Below are 17630 nucleotides of genomic sequence, written 5' to 3' on the forward strand. Positions count from 1 at the left end.
CATAAAAGTTATTTTAATTTCAGAAATTGCTTTGGTACACTGATCACAGGGCTCTCATTTAATGCAGTCTATTTGTAAAGAAAAGTCAAACCTGCTTTTTAAAATGATGCTATGGCTGCATCGCTTTATGAAGCTGAATAGCTGCTATCAGTGGTCTTAGCGATAATTCTGGAAGTAAAGCATCCAACATCCAATGTATTAGATCTACAATTTATTTATTTGCTGGTACAGTTTAGCAGAAGTGACCAGAATGATTCATAATATTTGGAAAGTGGCTTCTAACTTAAATCTAACAAACTTCATAAAATTTGTTGTGTTTCAGTTGATAGTGAAGAACTTGAACATTGTACAGCTCATGTTTTAAGCTTCCAAATTTCTTTAGAATTATTAGTGAGTTGCATTATAATTCTCAAGAAGCTCCTTGGGATTAAGGCAGCAAACACTTGGTTCTTTACTATTCTGCACATATTTACGTGCTTGCTAAGATTTGACTGCATTCGGACAGTAATCCACATTACGTACTGCAAATACATTCAATTACATCATCAATATAAAACTTCTTTTCATCCGAATAAACCAGGTTCTGTCCACAGTTTTGTATGAGCACTCAGAGAGAAATTCAGTACAATTAATTGTACAACTTATACCATCAACGTATCTCTCAGGCAAATTTCTGTCTTTACAGAACTACCTCAAAACTTATGTGCTACTTCAATCTTAATTAAATGATCAGAATAAAGCTTAGAAGGGATTTGCATGGTACATAGAACTTGAGTGCTTCGCAGCTGAAGAAATAGTGAAATTTCAACTATTTGTCATAATCACATAAGATTCAAAGATACAGCTTAGAATGAAAAGTAGTTTGACATAATAGTCTTTCAAGCATCAATGATAATTGAAAAAATTCTAATAATATGAAGCAATAAAAGCAGAGTTTAAAGCTACAAGAAAATTAGAACCTACTATTCAACAGGTTGCACATGTGTGCGTGTATACACATATTTACTTCTAAAATATTCATATGCATCTTTCAGTATTTTTTGTTTAAACTACTTTCCTGCACCTTCTAGAAATGTTTCTGTTTCTGTAATATAAATATTCCTAAAAAGAAAATATTTACCTAAAATTATTTAGAAAATGACTATTGAAGAGGATGATTTTTTTTTTTTCCCCTTCGACCTTTTAGTCACAGATCATGAAAAAAATAATAGGCAAATTTGTAATTTGGCCTTCAGCAACTTTGGAAAATAAACACAGAAAACACAGTCAAAAACCTATTCAGAATTTCACTGTACAATAATTAGCGAAAATTTTTAACATGTTTCACTAATGCTAGCCTAAAATCTAAATTAAAGCCCCAATCCTGTCTGCTTTTGAGAAAATATAAGTTTCACTTTTACTTTACTAGAAACAATATTAGAACCAAAATAAATTCAAAATTAATAAAAATCATGATACATTAGTAGTATGTTAACTAACAATAGAGGCTCAGTAAAAAGAATACAAGGCAAAGAATAGAATAGTGCACTGTGGTTTTATTGATGGCAGCAATGACAATTTGCCTCTTTCATATGTAAAAAGTATTCAGCTTCATATAACTAAGAACTTTAAAAAAGTCTTTTGTGGTGTCAGGTCCAAATTCCTTCTGCTCACACGAGCTTTCTTTGTTCCATCCTGTTGCTTGGAAAAAGCCAGAATTTCTTCTAGAAGTCTTCAGCAAGTTGGAGCTGCCAGTGAATTTACCCCCACCCCGAGAAGGTTTCTAAACGAAAAAAATAAAATACAATAGATAAGCATAAAAACTCTGCTCTGTGCAACATAAGCTTTGCTATTTCATAGAATGATAGAATGGTTTGGGTTGAAAGAGACCTCAAAGATCATCTAGTTCCAACCCCCCTGCTGCGGGCAGGGACACCCTCCACTAGACCACGTTGCCCAAAGCCCCATCCAACCTGGCCTTGAACACTTCTAGGGATGGGGCATCCACAACCTCTCTGGGCAACCTGTGCCAGTGCCTCACCACCCTCACAGTAAAGAATTTCTTTCTAACATCTAATCTAAGTCTACCCTCCTTCAGCTTGAACCCATTACCCCTTGTCCTGTCACTACACTCCCTGATAAACAGTCCCTCACCATCTTTCCTGTAAGCTCCCTTCAGAAACTGGTAAGCCGCAATTAGATGTCCCCGGAGCCGCCTTTTCTCCAGTCTGAACAACCCCAACTCTCTCAGCCTGTCCTCATAGGAGAGGTGCTCCAGCCCTCCAGTCAGCTTCATGGCCCTCCTCTGGACTCGCTCCAACATTTCATTTTCTTCCTCCAAGAGCGAGTATCTGCTTTTCAGTACTTACAAAGATTGAAGTCTTTTAAAGACTAAGTCAGAAGGTTGCACTTCAATGCAATAAATATGATTGGTATAATACAAGGAAAGAATGCTTTCTGGAAATGACTTCTCACAAAAATGCAGTTTCTCCATTGGTAAGGACTTCAATACAGACTTTCTAGCAAGTTTGACAAGGTGTAGATTAATTCTGTCATAGAGCAAAGGAAGAGCCAAGAAACAGATAATGACCAATCACTCATAGGTTCACACTCTTAGGTTCTTTCAAGCTCCTCCAAAAGATATAATCCTTCAAAACACTCATTTCTGATTACTTGTTCCCCTTTTTCATACCATCATGACATTCTATACAGGAAGTGTAAGCTCAGGATGTATTTTTATTATTGTTAGATTCCAATTCTTACATCTTGATTCTCTAGGAGGATTATCTTATGTTACAGACTTATTAAAGCTAGTATTTGACTTACACCCTAAACAACCAAGAACGGGTTCAAGGGTTCTGGAATACAGCACTCTGACAAAATTCCAAGTTAGTGTTCTCTGCCTCACATCGCTGGATATTAATAAATGATCATTTCTAGATCAACTGTAACCACAGTGAGGTACTGACTACCCTATACTTCTGTTACTTCACCTTAACATGACTAGTCTATCATTCTGTCTTCATAATAAACAGCAAATCAAGACTTCCGGCGAGTCTACAGCAATTGTTCTTAATATCCAAAGCACAGAACAGTGTGGCACGAATGCCTCCAGAAGGATAGAATCATAGAATGGTTTAGGTTGGAAGGTACCTTTAAGAGTCATCTAGTCCAAACTTTAAAAACTTAAGCCTCCTCACACTTAAGACCCCATTACACTGTAGCTATAGATTATGAACTGATATTTGTCAATACTAATTTCAGATTCGCAGTGGAAACTTCAACACCTAAATGAAAACTAATCCAGGAAGCAGTATAGCTTCATTTCTGCATTGTTGTTCTGTGAAATCCTCAGGGTCAAGTGATGCAACATTATGCAGGTAGGTCTAAAAGCTTTTGGGTCTGAGGTGACATGTCTACTGTATGGACCTAGTGTTTCATGTCTGATACATTCCTACCATATTCCATACAAATATGGCTAGCAAACTTTACTTCTAGGATTGTCTAAGTTGCCTTTGGAAAAAAAAGGCACCTTGGCATTTTCAATGTTAAATACAACAATATTAAAATTCTATAGAATTTACCAATTTATAATATAAAATAATCATCAACCAGGGCTCCGACATTCAATATTCCTGAATTTTTACATGTCAAGACATTAAAGCTACATAGTTGTACAAGTCTGTGTAAGCTGAAAACAATTTAGAAAAGGACTATGTTTGACTTTCTGCCTACATTTAAAATCAGAGAACTGGTTACATCTACCACTTATTTTTAGAAAGGCTTAACAGATTTTCATTACTGGTTTCTCTCTAATTCCACTGTCTTCAACCAGTACCTCATTAGGTCAAGTGTAATGCATTTCGAAATGCAACTTAACTGTAAGACATATGGTAGAATGAGATGTACTATGGGGAGCTATAAGCCATACCTGATATATACATCCACCACAGTACCACAATAAACACCACCTCACATCGCTTTACCTATCAAACAAGGCAAACAAAGGCATCTACACTGGACTCTACATAAGCTTCGGAAAGCAAATCTAGCAGGCGAAAGCTGGTCTGCACCACAGAGCAAAAGCTTCTGGATACAGCAGTACGGTATTTTTATCCTCAAAAAGATTGGCAATAGACTGATCTGAAACTGATGAAGATTTTCCAATTTTTGACACTATTCAGAGATCACCGCAAATGCCACACACTTGAAGAGGAAGGAAACAGGATTTTTTCCAAATATTCACTAGAACACAATGGTAGAGGAAAAAAATCCGTATTACAAAATCTAGACAAAAGAGAGTTCCTGTATTAGTTCCAGTCAAAACAGTCCTAACTATGCCTAAGTAGCATCACCCAACCTCTATATAGAAGGCATCTCTTGCCTATTTTCTTTTTCTACCTTAGTGATCCTAGTGTTCAAGAATCTAAGACAAATTTCATATCTTGACAACTTCTTATTGGTGTTAACATCCAATAGCTGTTACATTATTTTGTACTGAAATGTAGTTAAGCTTAATACTGGAAATTTTCCAAATACAAACCTAAATCTGATAAAGCAGCTTATTAAAATAGCTAGATTTAGCAAATCATTTTATATTAAAAATACACAAATATTCTAATTGACTACATTTTAGCCATTTAGAGAAAGTTTCCACTTGATTAAATTTCAAGTCAATTCAGTTAGGGCAGCCAAAGAAGATGGCATTGAATGTTTTGATCTAGAAGGAATGAATCTTCCTATCAACCGTAAGTCGTATTTTCTCATAATGAATTGCTGTTTACAGTGATGACTATTTATAACTGTATGTATAACTCCTACAATATTGGCTATTTGTATGTAGAAAATAAAGTGGATAATATTTCAACAGAGTTAGACTTACAAAAGTAGCCAAAATTTACCAGGTTTAAGTTGCCACTGACTGTACATTGCACTAGGTTAATAAGTCCAGTTTGGGATGACAAATTGGCATTATCTAACTTGAGCAGATAGTGAAGTAAACAATCCTAGGTCAAAAGAGGACACGGGAAATACCTCATTTCATCAACTTAGGAAGAGAGTTTTAAAGTACGATGAAGGAAAAGAAGGATATATCTGGAAATTTTGTCAATAAAAGATGTACTTTTTAAAGCAAAGTAAGTAGTTGCTGAAAAATTATATACAGCTTCATGACACATTTTTCCAAGATATATCTTGATTTTTCTTTTCCTGGATGAGAAGAGTCCATTGCTACTTGTTGACAAATGCTTTTAGGTTTATTTAACTGACACTATTTACCACCTGAATCTAATCCCTTTATTTAGAGATATCTAACAAAAACCAACAGTGTTTGAACTGGGGCAGGGGAAGGGCTGTAACTGTTTATTTTTTATGGCAGGTAGGTTTTGATACTGAGTCTGCTGTCCATTTCACTTAGGATCCTGCTAGAATCTTCAAAGTAAGGTATACGAAAACCTGCAAGGAACAACCACCTGTGCCTTAAAAAGGTTGTTCCTTACTTGCCAACAATTCATTCGCTCTTCTTGAAATACAAGAGTTACTATCGTGCTCTCTGAATGTCTCTTTCCTCCCACTCTCTCAGCTGACTAAAGCCAAACAGTTTTCCAGCTTTACGCTGTAAAATTAAGTACCAAAAAAGTATTACCTAAAGACACAAAAAAACCTCCCTGGTTTTGACTGCTGCCTACACCGAGCACATTTCATTCGGCTTATCACACCGACACTCCTCTGAGCCAACTGAGCTGGTTTTGAACTCAGCTTGGTGCATATGCCAGAATTATTTCTGCATAAATTTTCTCATGACATGTTTATTGATAGTGATTGATACACTTACTTAAAATAGAAAATCAAATTATATGGGCAAAAATAGAATAATTATCACCTTGGCAAGAGTCAGGAATAAATTTTGCTCTTATACTGCCAGTACTCCCCCAAATGAAAAAGGTATTTTAGCATATGATCACAACAGTAAAATCATATTTTATTGCATCAAAAACTGCAGAGATCAGCAGCACCTACTAAGCCAAGTGAAGGTGAAGGACTGGAGCAAGGAAAGGAACAAAAAGAGCTTGGTAAAAATAAACTGGCTAGTACGGAAAATAAAAAAAATCAGATTCATGACAAAGACACACTGTAGATGTACACCAAATAGCATGTGGCTTTACAAAGATTTCTTTATTCAGGACAGACTTTTAATCAACATTTGAAAATTAAGAATTTGCAAGATCCGCAAGTAAAATGAAAGTAGTACAGCATACTTGATTTGTTTAGTAAAAGAATTATAATTACTTTATCTGGCTGGCCTTTTTAGATTTCTGAATGTATATATCAGGTGTATTTTCTGAGGATGATATATAAAACTTTAATTTCTGCTAATTAATAAAGTACGGGTGCAAGCATATCCTCAAGACTCAAATATTCTTAGGCCTTGTACCTCCCCATTCGACGGTGGTCTCATAGATTTTAAGATTTTAGTGTTGCAGATTCTCCTTCGCATGCTAAGCAAAACAATAGAAAAAGTATTTATTCACATAAATGGCTCATAAAAAGCAGAATACGGGATCTTGGCCAGAGACAGACAATACTGAGTTCAGCAGGGACTGCAGCTGCTTGCTTCAGAGAAGCTGGTCCAATGTGTCTGAATGAAGGAAACTTGCTGCTGCTCTCAGGTGAAAAACTATCAAGTAAAAGCTCTCTCAGATGACATGAATCCTTATATAAAGCAAAGTTAAAAAGCTACTTGGCAAAATGTTTTTATTGCCTTCCGTCTTCCTACAGGTATATTAAGTGTCTTCCTACAGCCACAAAAATCCAGAGAAACAGATATCCAAATTCCATCATAAATATACCAATATCCCTAAAAAAATTTAGAAGTAATATGCCAAACATATATTCCATGTAGGTGATCGCAACAAGTGGTTTCTAAACTAAAAAGACACAACCATAAAACTTTCACTTAAATCATAAGACACTGCTTTAATATTAATAGTTCTCTGTAGGTGTAGCAATCACTGCCCTGTGCTTGCTCCTTATAAACATATTACCACTATTAAACAAAGGAGGTCATACACAGGCTGTTGCTTAATCCTTTTTTTAATAAAAAACAAGGTTTTTCTAGGAATTTTAAGTTGTTTATTTGCTTGTAAAATGGTGATTACAATAATCTATTTGTTCAAAATATTCACCATCTGCAACCCAATACTGAGGGCTCTTATACAACCAATTACTGGTGAAGTTTTAGAAAGTTCTCTCAAAAACTTCACAAAGACTGAAGAACACTGAAGAACAGAACAATCCAGATCTACTTTTCTTGAAATCTACACCCATAAATAAAATGTCAACATCATATATTTACCTTTTATTTCTTATTAATCAATTTCTAGCTCTTGGGGGTTGATAAAATTGTTGAGTAGGTCGTGTGGACCGTCTTGGCTGACCATCACCTCCTCTGCGGAATTCTAGAGTTTGCTCATATGTTTCTTCCTCCTCCTCCTGCAGGTAAATAGCATTGTTTTAAATGGAAGAGTAGGTAAATGCATTATATATGAGTAGGTGTATGCATACCTACATACACAACACATATACACACTTACATGTATGAATGAATTCAGGCACACATAGCAACTGGCGTTTATGTGTTGATGACCACTTAATAAAGTGAGATAATGGGAGTGAGTTTTTCAAACCTGGGAAAGCTAACAAAAACAAGATGGAGAATCTCTAAACTCAATTCCCAGGGCAGCAGCAGAAGTTATCACATATTTGTGGGGAAAAAAAGTATATCTATTAAAGCAAAATTATTTTCCAAGAACCATATAGAAAACAAACTGAAGAAGTAAGATAACCTCAACAACCTGTCAGAGCAAGAGAAATATCAGCTTTTGGGAGTTTAGAAGTGTTTGTGGAATGAAAAAGAAGAATCAGGAAATGGAAATGCAAGGAACAGCATCTGATAATATGCATACTAGTAACACAGACAGATAAAAATCTGTGACGAAGTAATAATGAAAAAAGCCTATAAGTATAGTGGACAGCAATTTAGATATGAATTTGCTATGCACAGCAATAATAAATATAACCTCTGAATAATGAGAGGAGAGGCAATTACATATTTGCAATATTGCATTCACTCCTAGACATCTCAATACCAGAAAGATATTGACAAATAATATGGAATTGGGGGGGGGAGGGGAACAACCAAAACCAACAAAAATAATCAAGAGGCTGGAGAATGATTTAGAAAGGAAGATTAAAATAGCTACATATTTACTTTGGTCAAGAAATACTGAAAGGAAAAACATTCATCTGATAGCATATTTGAAGGTGGTACACATTAAAGTTAAAGAAGAATTTTAAAAGCATTAGAGTTGATAACAGACAAATAGAAGAAAAAATTATAGGCTGAAAAATATTTAAAAGTTTCTGAACATGAGTATGATTGAAAAATGGTGTCTCAGGGAAACAGTTATAATTTTGTTTCTTTAATATCTAACACTACACTGTAACACACACCAGGTCTAGAGGGAACATGCTGTAAGAAATCCACTTTTGGGAAAAAGTAGTAAGTATGTAACTCTTAATTCCCTTTCATTCACAACATAGGAACACACAGGAACACAGACCAAGAACACTGAATGATTCATTAAAAGTTCGTCAACAATTCCAACACCCAGGAACTGTCTTGCATACAACAAAGAGTAAGCAAGTCACAGCAGTAAAATATTTCGCTATAGGAGACAGAGAGGAAAATCTACAGCCTAAGTTTCTTTCCTTGGGAAAAGTCAGATCTTACTCAAGAAAATGTCTCTTTCTGAATCAGCCTGAATATCAATAAACTTGCATTTTTAAAATAACAGTTACAGACAACCACATTGCTCATGGTAAGGTCTTCTATTTACAGGGCACATCTGTGGTTATAGCTGTATTTCCAGAACAACAGATTAAGCCCTACCACAGAGAGTCTGCAATAACTCTAAAAGAAAACAGATTTTCAACACAATTGAATACAGCATAACTGATTTATATGTTGTAGTTTCACTGTAGCCAAAGGCTGAGAACCATGATATTCTGCCATAAAACTTACTTTTCTTAGTGTACCTTTTTTACTGCTTGCAGCACTATTGATTCCCCCATATAAAGAGGTTCAGAGACACTGACTATCCAAAAGAAAAAAAAAAAGAAAAAAGCAGATATCTAACCAAAAAAAATCCACACAGTTTGCCCTAGTACAAAGCCTCAACTTAGGATATGAAGTAATCTCCTATCCCTGCAACGCAAGCTGCATTAGCATCACAACGTTTAAGATAAGCTATATGCCCGAAGTGGTCTAAATACCTTTAGCTCTTTCAGTATACTGCAAGAAACCTGAATAGCTGAAAATAGTTCCATGTTATTTGCCAAAAGAGTAAAGACAGACACAATTGCAAGTTTTCTTAAAATTCTTTGCCAAAGCTTCAATCTAACAGAAAGAGCTCACTCTTCAAGAACTGGTGAGCTTTCACGTGCTTGATACTTGGATTTCTCCCAAACTGGAAAACTAAACGGCATATATGCATGACTGAAAATTTAGTCATGCATACTGGTGTTTTCCAGAGACTGTAGTGAATTAGACATGAATATTTTCTTTGTAACCTTGGTAGACTTTGCTCAAAAAGAACAGATATTGAACAGTTCAGTGTATCGCATCTCACCTGTAATAGCCAACCTCTTTCTGAGGGTAAGTATATCAGTAAATTTCTAGAGCAGCAAATCTTCATCAAATCTCAAAGCTAATGTTGTTGATACATTAAATTCAGTAAAATCAAATTAAAACTAGAATTTGTCCTACACATTTCTATTTTGGCATAATTGTATTTACACATAGAATGAAAAGCTTCAGATGCATGCACTTCAAGTATTTTTATTACAATAGGCAAGAATGAAATGTGAAATCACATTCATTTTGAGGCTCTAAATGAAAGCAAGCAATGCAGCAAATGATAACAAGAATGAATGAGCATCAAAACACCTTTCAACTGGTCCCTCATTCTTCTCTATGCGCAGTGGCTCTCCACAGTTACTGATTGTCTTGTTGAAGTCTGCCATCTTCATGTCAGATGACTCATTGTCATTTGTTTCTTGGGTCTTACCTATTCACATTTAATCCCAATTGGACCTAACATTCTCGAAAATAACAATTTGCCAAGCCATATCTTTATTAAACATTGTTTCTTGTTTTGCAAGTAATTGCAATTATTTTTTTCCACCATTTCTTGATCACTGACCTGCAATCCACCCTGCTGATCTTTCACCCTTTTTCTATTGCCATTTTATTTCCATCTTTTTTTTTTTCCTGCGTTCATTTTTAGCTCAATTTAAAATCTCTCCAACCTATGCTCAAAACTGCTTCTGGAACAGCATCCACCCTTTGTAGGCAAAACTTAATATATCTCTAATGTTCACTACCTTGTTTTTTCTGTTCTTCAGCAGAAGTTTTTAGCTTCAGCTGTCTACACTTGTTCCATTGTAACTCTGCAGTCAATTAGGTCACATATCTTGCCACCAACTCTATTTTCCAGTCTTTCTCGCTGCTTGCTTTCAATTTACCAGTTGCTTGTGACCCATTCTAAACCATTCCATTTCCTACTTCCTTATCTAGGATCTAGATTACATTTTATAAAGTGAAGGCGGCCACAAATCTCTGTCAGAGCATCTTCATTCTCCTCCTGTTACCAGTAGAGGTTTCATATTACTATACTACTCCAAAAACTTATGTATTTTATTATCTCCATCTTATTATTCATTATTTATCTAATATTTCAGGATCCAGGATTGAGTTTTATAGTACTTGCACAATGCCTACCTAGGGCTATGTACCCCGAGATTAAATGATACTACTCAGCACAACTGAAAAGATTGCAAAAAACCTGACAGATGCATAGGAAAAAGCAAGGAAAGGTTTACAATGCAAAAAATGAAACGCACAAAGAAACTATTGCAGCAACAGGTTTGAACGACATGAGAGACTGTGGAGGATGTCAGCATTCTTTAGGTATTTAAAACAAGGTGGTGAACAGGGAAGCATAAACCATTGGGAATTTCAGCTTCTATTCAACACGTTGCCATCAAAATCTGCTGTTACTTTTGATATTTTTGTTCCATCGCATAAGACAGACAAGATTGAAACAAGTGTAAAATGGGAATATATGCACACTCAGTGTTTTTATTTTGGACCCATATATTCTGAAGAGCTTTTATCACCACCATACTATACCAGCTGAGTGCAGTGAATTGGCAAGTAACTTCAGGCCAGCCAGTGACTACCAGCATGCTTTTACATAAAAAATTCAATGGATTTCATAGCTGCAGAATAAAGTTATAAATCCAGCATTTAAACTACTTTAACAACCAATTTACTCTTAAAATTAACAATATTAGAGTAAATTTGTATTTCATTAAAAGCTTTCTCATTGAACTTCAATTGCAAGACTTCTTTCAGTGCATTCAAAAGAACTGTTCAGAAACCAGGGGAGGTTTAGATTGGATATTAGGAAAAATGTCTTCACTGAAAGGCTTGTTAATCATTGGAACAGGCTGCCCAGGGAAGTGGTTGAGTCACCATCCCTGGAGGTATTTAAAAGACGTGTAGATGTGGTGCTTAGGGACATGGTTTAGTGGTGGACTTGGCAGTGTTAGGTTAACAGTTGGACTTGATGGTCTTAAAGGTCTTTTCCAACCAAAACAATTCTATGAAAGGTTGTTTTTGTTTTTTTTAAATAGAGTCCTTCAAGTGTATACTTACTGTGTAACTTCTGAAAAAAATGAATAGGTGGATAACAGTAAAGAGCAGGACACATGTTACGAATTACACAAAAGCTTTGCTGAATGTTCTGCTCACATATATTTAAGATGCAGGTGCAAGTCACAGCTGAGCAGCTCCAACAGTTCACCACCTATTAAGTAGTTACCTCTATCCCTGCTTATGAACAGAAAATTCTGCTCTATTCACTGAGCCCCTCAGCTATACCTTGTATCAATCAAAAATACTGTAAGATTTTCCAGATGTATTTTAAAAACAAAACAAAACAAAAAACCAAAATCACCAAACAGAAAACCCAACCATGTTATGGCCATAATGAAAAAATTCACAAGTTTCCTAGAAAAAGCTAAACTTAAATAATTAAATTGCAATATGGAACACATCCTCTATTTGTAAAGATAAGAATCATTGGCTAAAGTGTCTACAGTATTCACTTAAACTTTTACGTTATCTGAATACTTAAATGGATTCTTAGAACTCCATAAAACTAAGAATGAAAACAGTATTTTATGAAAAAATAGGTTTTGTCATTTAATAAAAGCACAAGTTATGCAATCTTAGACCGGCTTTAGGGCATAATTTCAAAAATTACTATCAAATTAGGTGTGAAAACTCCAAGTAAAAGTTACCACTAATGTAGAGTTTTCAAGGATCTTAACGAAGGCTTTGTGACAAGAGCAGTTTTTAAAGCGTCTACTACAGAATAATTCAACATATTTGCTCTTGATCAATTTTCTTTGCAAGTTATGCTTGTTACTTAAAATATCAGTTCCTCTCACAAAGTAATCTTTGTGTGCTTGTAGATGCTCACAATTGTTTCCACAGTACACAACACATGTATATTAGACTGGGCCTACGGCCATATGAATTTCTGAGCTAAAGTGAGAAGGACAAGTGAGATTCAAGGTAGAATCTAGACCTGCTAGACCTGCATAGAGCTGACCCCTCACTCCTGTCAGGTAATTAATATAAACTCTTAGACCTAGTAATGTGCCTTCAAAGGAGTCAGGATAGCATTATGTTTTTAGAAAAATATACTTTTAGTATGCTCACACATATCATGTAAGACATTGCAGTAATGTATCACTGATGACTATATATATTTAAACACATATGGCTGGGTTTAAATAAAAAATGTTATTTTTAAAAAAAGTTATCATGTAGCAAATACATGCTAAAGTTTTTTAAATTAACTTTTTAATATACCATTTAGAATGTTAATGATAAGATCTACAATTATTATTGTTACTTAGCTCTTGCCTGGATATTTTTAAGTGTATCATCACACTACAATTAAATCTTTTATAAGCAAAATAACTAAGTCAAGGAATCAACTATAAGACATCCTTAAATTTACAACCTAATTCTGATGTGTAGACTGTAGTGCCAAGGACAGTTGCACCTGAGTAAGTTCTGGCTACTGCTGAAATTGTTTTCCTCTCCCTTCTCCTGCACATTTTTCATCACTCTGCTTTCCACTTCTCCTTTCTTGCTCAGGTGTACAGTTGCAACCTTTAACTAATGCAGATTCAAAAGGTAGGATGGTCATGATTAAGGAGGAAGAACTGCTTCCTTCCTTCAGAGCTGATAGCTGGTCATCAGCCCAGTCCATGAAATCACACTCCTAGCCACTCTTCATAAATCCTTTTTCCATTAAAATAATCTTATGGAATGTGCAATTAGCCTGCCCTTATTCAGATGTTATGGGGGTGTGAAGCAGATTTTGACATAAGAAGCAATTAATTAAGAACAATTAAAAGTATCTCTGAGGAGGATAATGACTTAGGAGCTGAAGTGGAACTTCTATCAGCTCACCTTCTATCAGTGTGTGTGAGCATTTGTGTGCACGCATGTCAGAGAGAACCATCAAGTTACTATTTAAACACAAAGAATTGAAACAAAACCTACACAGGACTTTTTAAAGTTAATCCTCAGTATCATCCGTGTCCTTCCAATGCAGAATCATTTTTATAGTACAGTTCATCGGTTCTATGTTTTACGGTTTTACTTCCCTTAGTAAACATGAGCTGCTCCAATTTGTTAAACAGCAAGACAGTTTTCAAAATTTAAAATAGTTGCAATGGATGGTAAGCAAATTCAGAACTTAAAACAGATTGTCCAGATGTCTAATTAACTTTAAATTATCCTAAAGACCAAATCCATTAACTTCTAATAAAACTGGCAACTTTACATGGCACTTGTGAAAATAAAATGAAAGGCAAAGACAATTCAAAAATAAAGAATCACATATTTCTTCATTCTTGAATCACGAATGAAGGAAAAAAATTCACAAGACATACGAAAGGCTATATGAATTTTCTAATTTGCAAAAACAGAACAATAACATTCAAGCTACATTGTTTCTTTCATTGTTCCCCAGTGTCTCTATCTTTCTCCATGCACATATTTCTAGGTATCCAGATAAATTTTATTCAGGTAACAAAAAAAGAGCTAAAATAAGCACTTTATCTTCTGTATCAAATGAGAAAATGTTTGCTATTTAGACTGGTTTTAGAAAAGCGTATAGAAAACCTACACAACACTAAGACTACATCTTTATTCAAATAAAGGCAAAACAAAAATCCCAAAATATAAAGAAAATGTTTACATGTGCTTTTTCAAATTTTTCTCTTTCACATTGAGAGTTGTGTTAGTGTTGACTTCTGGATACAACCATCAAGTTGGTGAACTACAGGATATTTAATCAATAGACTAACCAGGATCTACTGTAGTATATGGAATCAGTTGCATTGTTCTGAAATAACAACAAACAAAACAGGAAGAAAATGAAAGGATCACATGCACTGGAAATGTTTGGCTTTATTGACTAAATGTATTTGTATTATCTAAATGGATTTTTAAAAGCAATAGACTTTTATCCCATATTGGCAAGAATCTGTAAGGTCTGCTCAGAAAGAAAATATTTTCAAGTAAATTTTATCAAGAACTTTGAATTCAATCTAATTTTAAATTTCTTCTAATACTACATGCCTGAGGAAATTTGACTTCGGCCACTTCCATTAAGGAAGCTCATCTCCATCAGCAGTAGGGACTACATAGGACTTCAAAGATATTTCTTATCAACTCCATTGATACACTGACATTATTTTCTGTCTGTAAAGGATATGCAGGATAAACAACTGTAAAGGATTTATAGAGTATACATGTTCTCCCTCTTCAAAGTCATGACCCCATAAGCATCAAGCTACATGAGACATTATAAGCATTAGATAATTAGTACAAATGACATACAAGCGTATAACTGAGCACACACTACAGGTATAGTACTCCATATGTAATTCTGATTTGACTTTTACATCAAAACCATCAATAGCTTTGTTGAAGCGTTTAGCTCTGGCTTCAGTACAGTAAAATATTGTATTTTACTATGCAAGACAGTGATGACAGAAATAGCAATGTTACAGAAACTACTGAGAGATTTACTGCAAAATCTTAACATCATTTTAATTGTCATTAAAGGAATAATTGACTTGCTGTATGGTATTGTACGATTTACTAAAAACCTCCTGAGACTTTGAACTGCAACTACACAATTATTGTTTGTTGCCATTCTATATATAGCCAGAATAATTCCTACCCACTTATATAATGTTTTAACCTACTATACTAGTGCCAGCTTTCTCTCTTCTCCTGTTTCTCAAATTGTATGAGATTTTGATGTACTATACAAACAAAACACCATATTCTAACTTCAAGCTCTGTACAAAGCCTTTTATGCAACAGAGAAATTCAGTTAATGGTTTCCCTAATGCAGGAATACTCAAATTCAAACATTACTGACAGTTCATTAAAACAAACTTGCTGTAATGTCATTAAACAAAAAACAACAATAAAATCCCCTTCACCAATAAAACAACCTTGTTTCCATTATTTACACTTAGAAAAATAAATTGATCTTATGAGGGTATGGCTTTGTCTCCACTGAACACACATGGGCCATAAGTAAGAATGTTCCTACTCACGGTAGGGAAAACTAGGTGGCATGGAGCTACACCATAAAATCTGTTGCTTTTTCTGTCTTAAAAAAAAAAAAAAATTCAAAATGACCCTTCCCTGAACAGTCTTTTCTTTAGCATCAGAAATAAATTAATGATAATAAATCTTTTCTGTTGACTTTCACTAACCAAACATCAGAAGTCAAATAATTTTATATTTTCTTGGCCAGGTTTTGTAAAATTCTACAGATCATTCTTCAGGGCCAGTAGTTTATCAACTAAAGCCTTAATACACATTAATTTAAGATACTAAATTTACAATAAATGATTCAGTAATCCTGAAAAAAATGGATACACACTATTAATATTTTTAATTAGATTTATCTCATTTTTCCTCTGCAGAAAATATAAGCTGTGACAAAAGCAGCTGAGCTTTAAACACAGCTAATTTTAAAATGATTCTGTTAAGACAATATACATCTTAAGTTTTGAGCGAAGCGTTAACCATTAAATACCAAGTATTTGGTATTTAATTTAAAAAAAAATTGTAGATTCTTCAGAAAAATCCAGAAATGGAAAATTGGATGGATGGACAAGAATGACAGAGTTAAATGTGAGACCGTTAAAAGCGGCACAACAGTTAACATGGAATCAGACATTCATTGCTTTTTTTCAACTCTGAAAACAAAGCACTCATTTGTTTTCTAAACAGACTATATTCCAATTACCTTTCCATAAAACTAGGATAATGTAAGTCTGGGGCATGATTATCCCACAGACATTTTGCTAGCTTATCTGTTCCCCTTAAGGGTATTGCACAGGTTATTCATACTTCCAGTTGTTCCCTCTAGCATGTATCAAAATAAATGTGCAACTCCTCTTGTGAGGTTTGTGCATGAAACAAACATTCCCTCCTGCAAGTTGTCACCATGTTCTTAGTACAGAAAAAAGTAATGAATTTCAAAAGTTCCTTAGAAACACATATTTAAGCCATTCACAGCACATTCCCAAAACAAAATAGAAATGCCAACTATTGCTAAAAGCTTCTTCACATTGAGTAGTGTCAATATCAAACTACGAATATCTAAAGGTTTATCTTTAATAATTTCTACAAGAAAAGTAGATATATTTAAGTGAGATCTGCTATACAAATAACAGGCAACAAGCAGACATTGAGTTTTCTCAATTCAGCAAGAAGAAAGCCACAAACTGAAAGCAGAAATGTTTTCAATAAAACACATAGATTTAACAACATGAAATCATTAACAGTAACCACTACAAGGATTCATGCGCCATAAGGAGTAATGCTACTGTAACAAGTAATTGTGCCAGTTTGTGGAAAACAGCATGGAATTAAGGGTCCACCACCATCCCTCCCCTCCATATATAACTCTTAGCCCTCCCCTCTCCCCAACCTCCCCTCCACTTTTTTTTTTTTTTTTTACATAAAGTATTCATACAGTTTTTCAGAACAGCAAGTTGAATGAAGACCTCTGGAAAGGTCTGGTTTTTGTTGGTAATACATATATAGTCCTAAACATAGGCAAAAGGAATACTTGCATAGTGTTGCAGAAAAATTTGAGCATTCCATTTCCTTGCACTAAGTGTACCTGTAAGCAAAACCATAAACGTGCATATAGGGGGAAAAAAAGTATTTGCTGTATTATTTTAGTATGTAATCAGAAAATTCTGCCAACAAAAAAATTCAAAAAGAAAACACTAAGTGATAGTATGAAAAATTACTTAATGCTTTGCTGTTAGGGCACAAAACCATTATCAAAACCTAAACAGGGAAGCAGTGAGTTTTGGTGACATTTTAGGTGAAACAGAATGCTGTGTGCATACGCTCACCCACGATAAAATCTGGCATACAAATCACCGTCAAACACACGTGTATA

General features: G+C 34.7%; 1 protein-coding gene across 3 annotated transcripts in view; it reads right to left on the minus strand.

Annotated features, from left to right (window-relative positions):
• Positions 1-1515: 1515 nt before the first annotated feature.
• TDRD3 (tudor domain containing 3) overlaps positions 1516-17630 on the minus strand; it is a 119793-nt gene continuing 103678 nt past the window's right edge. For all 3 annotated transcript variants that reach the window (XM_075741735.1, XM_075741733.1, XM_075741734.1), the window contains exons 13-14: positions 7334-7470; positions 1516-1762 (exon numbers count right to left, since the gene is read on the minus strand). In XM_075741735.1, the coding sequence (XP_075597850.1) occupies positions 7351-7470 (120 nt within the window). In that variant the 3' untranslated portion in view covers positions 1516-1762; positions 7334-7350. The remainder of the gene's footprint in view (positions 1763-7333; positions 7471-17630) is intronic.

Source organism: Balearica regulorum, chromosome 1 (assembly GCF_011004875.1).
Source record: "Balearica regulorum gibbericeps isolate bBalReg1 chromosome 1, bBalReg1.pri, whole genome shotgun sequence".
Lineage (NCBI taxonomy): Eukaryota > Metazoa > Chordata > Aves > Gruiformes > Gruidae > Balearica > Balearica regulorum.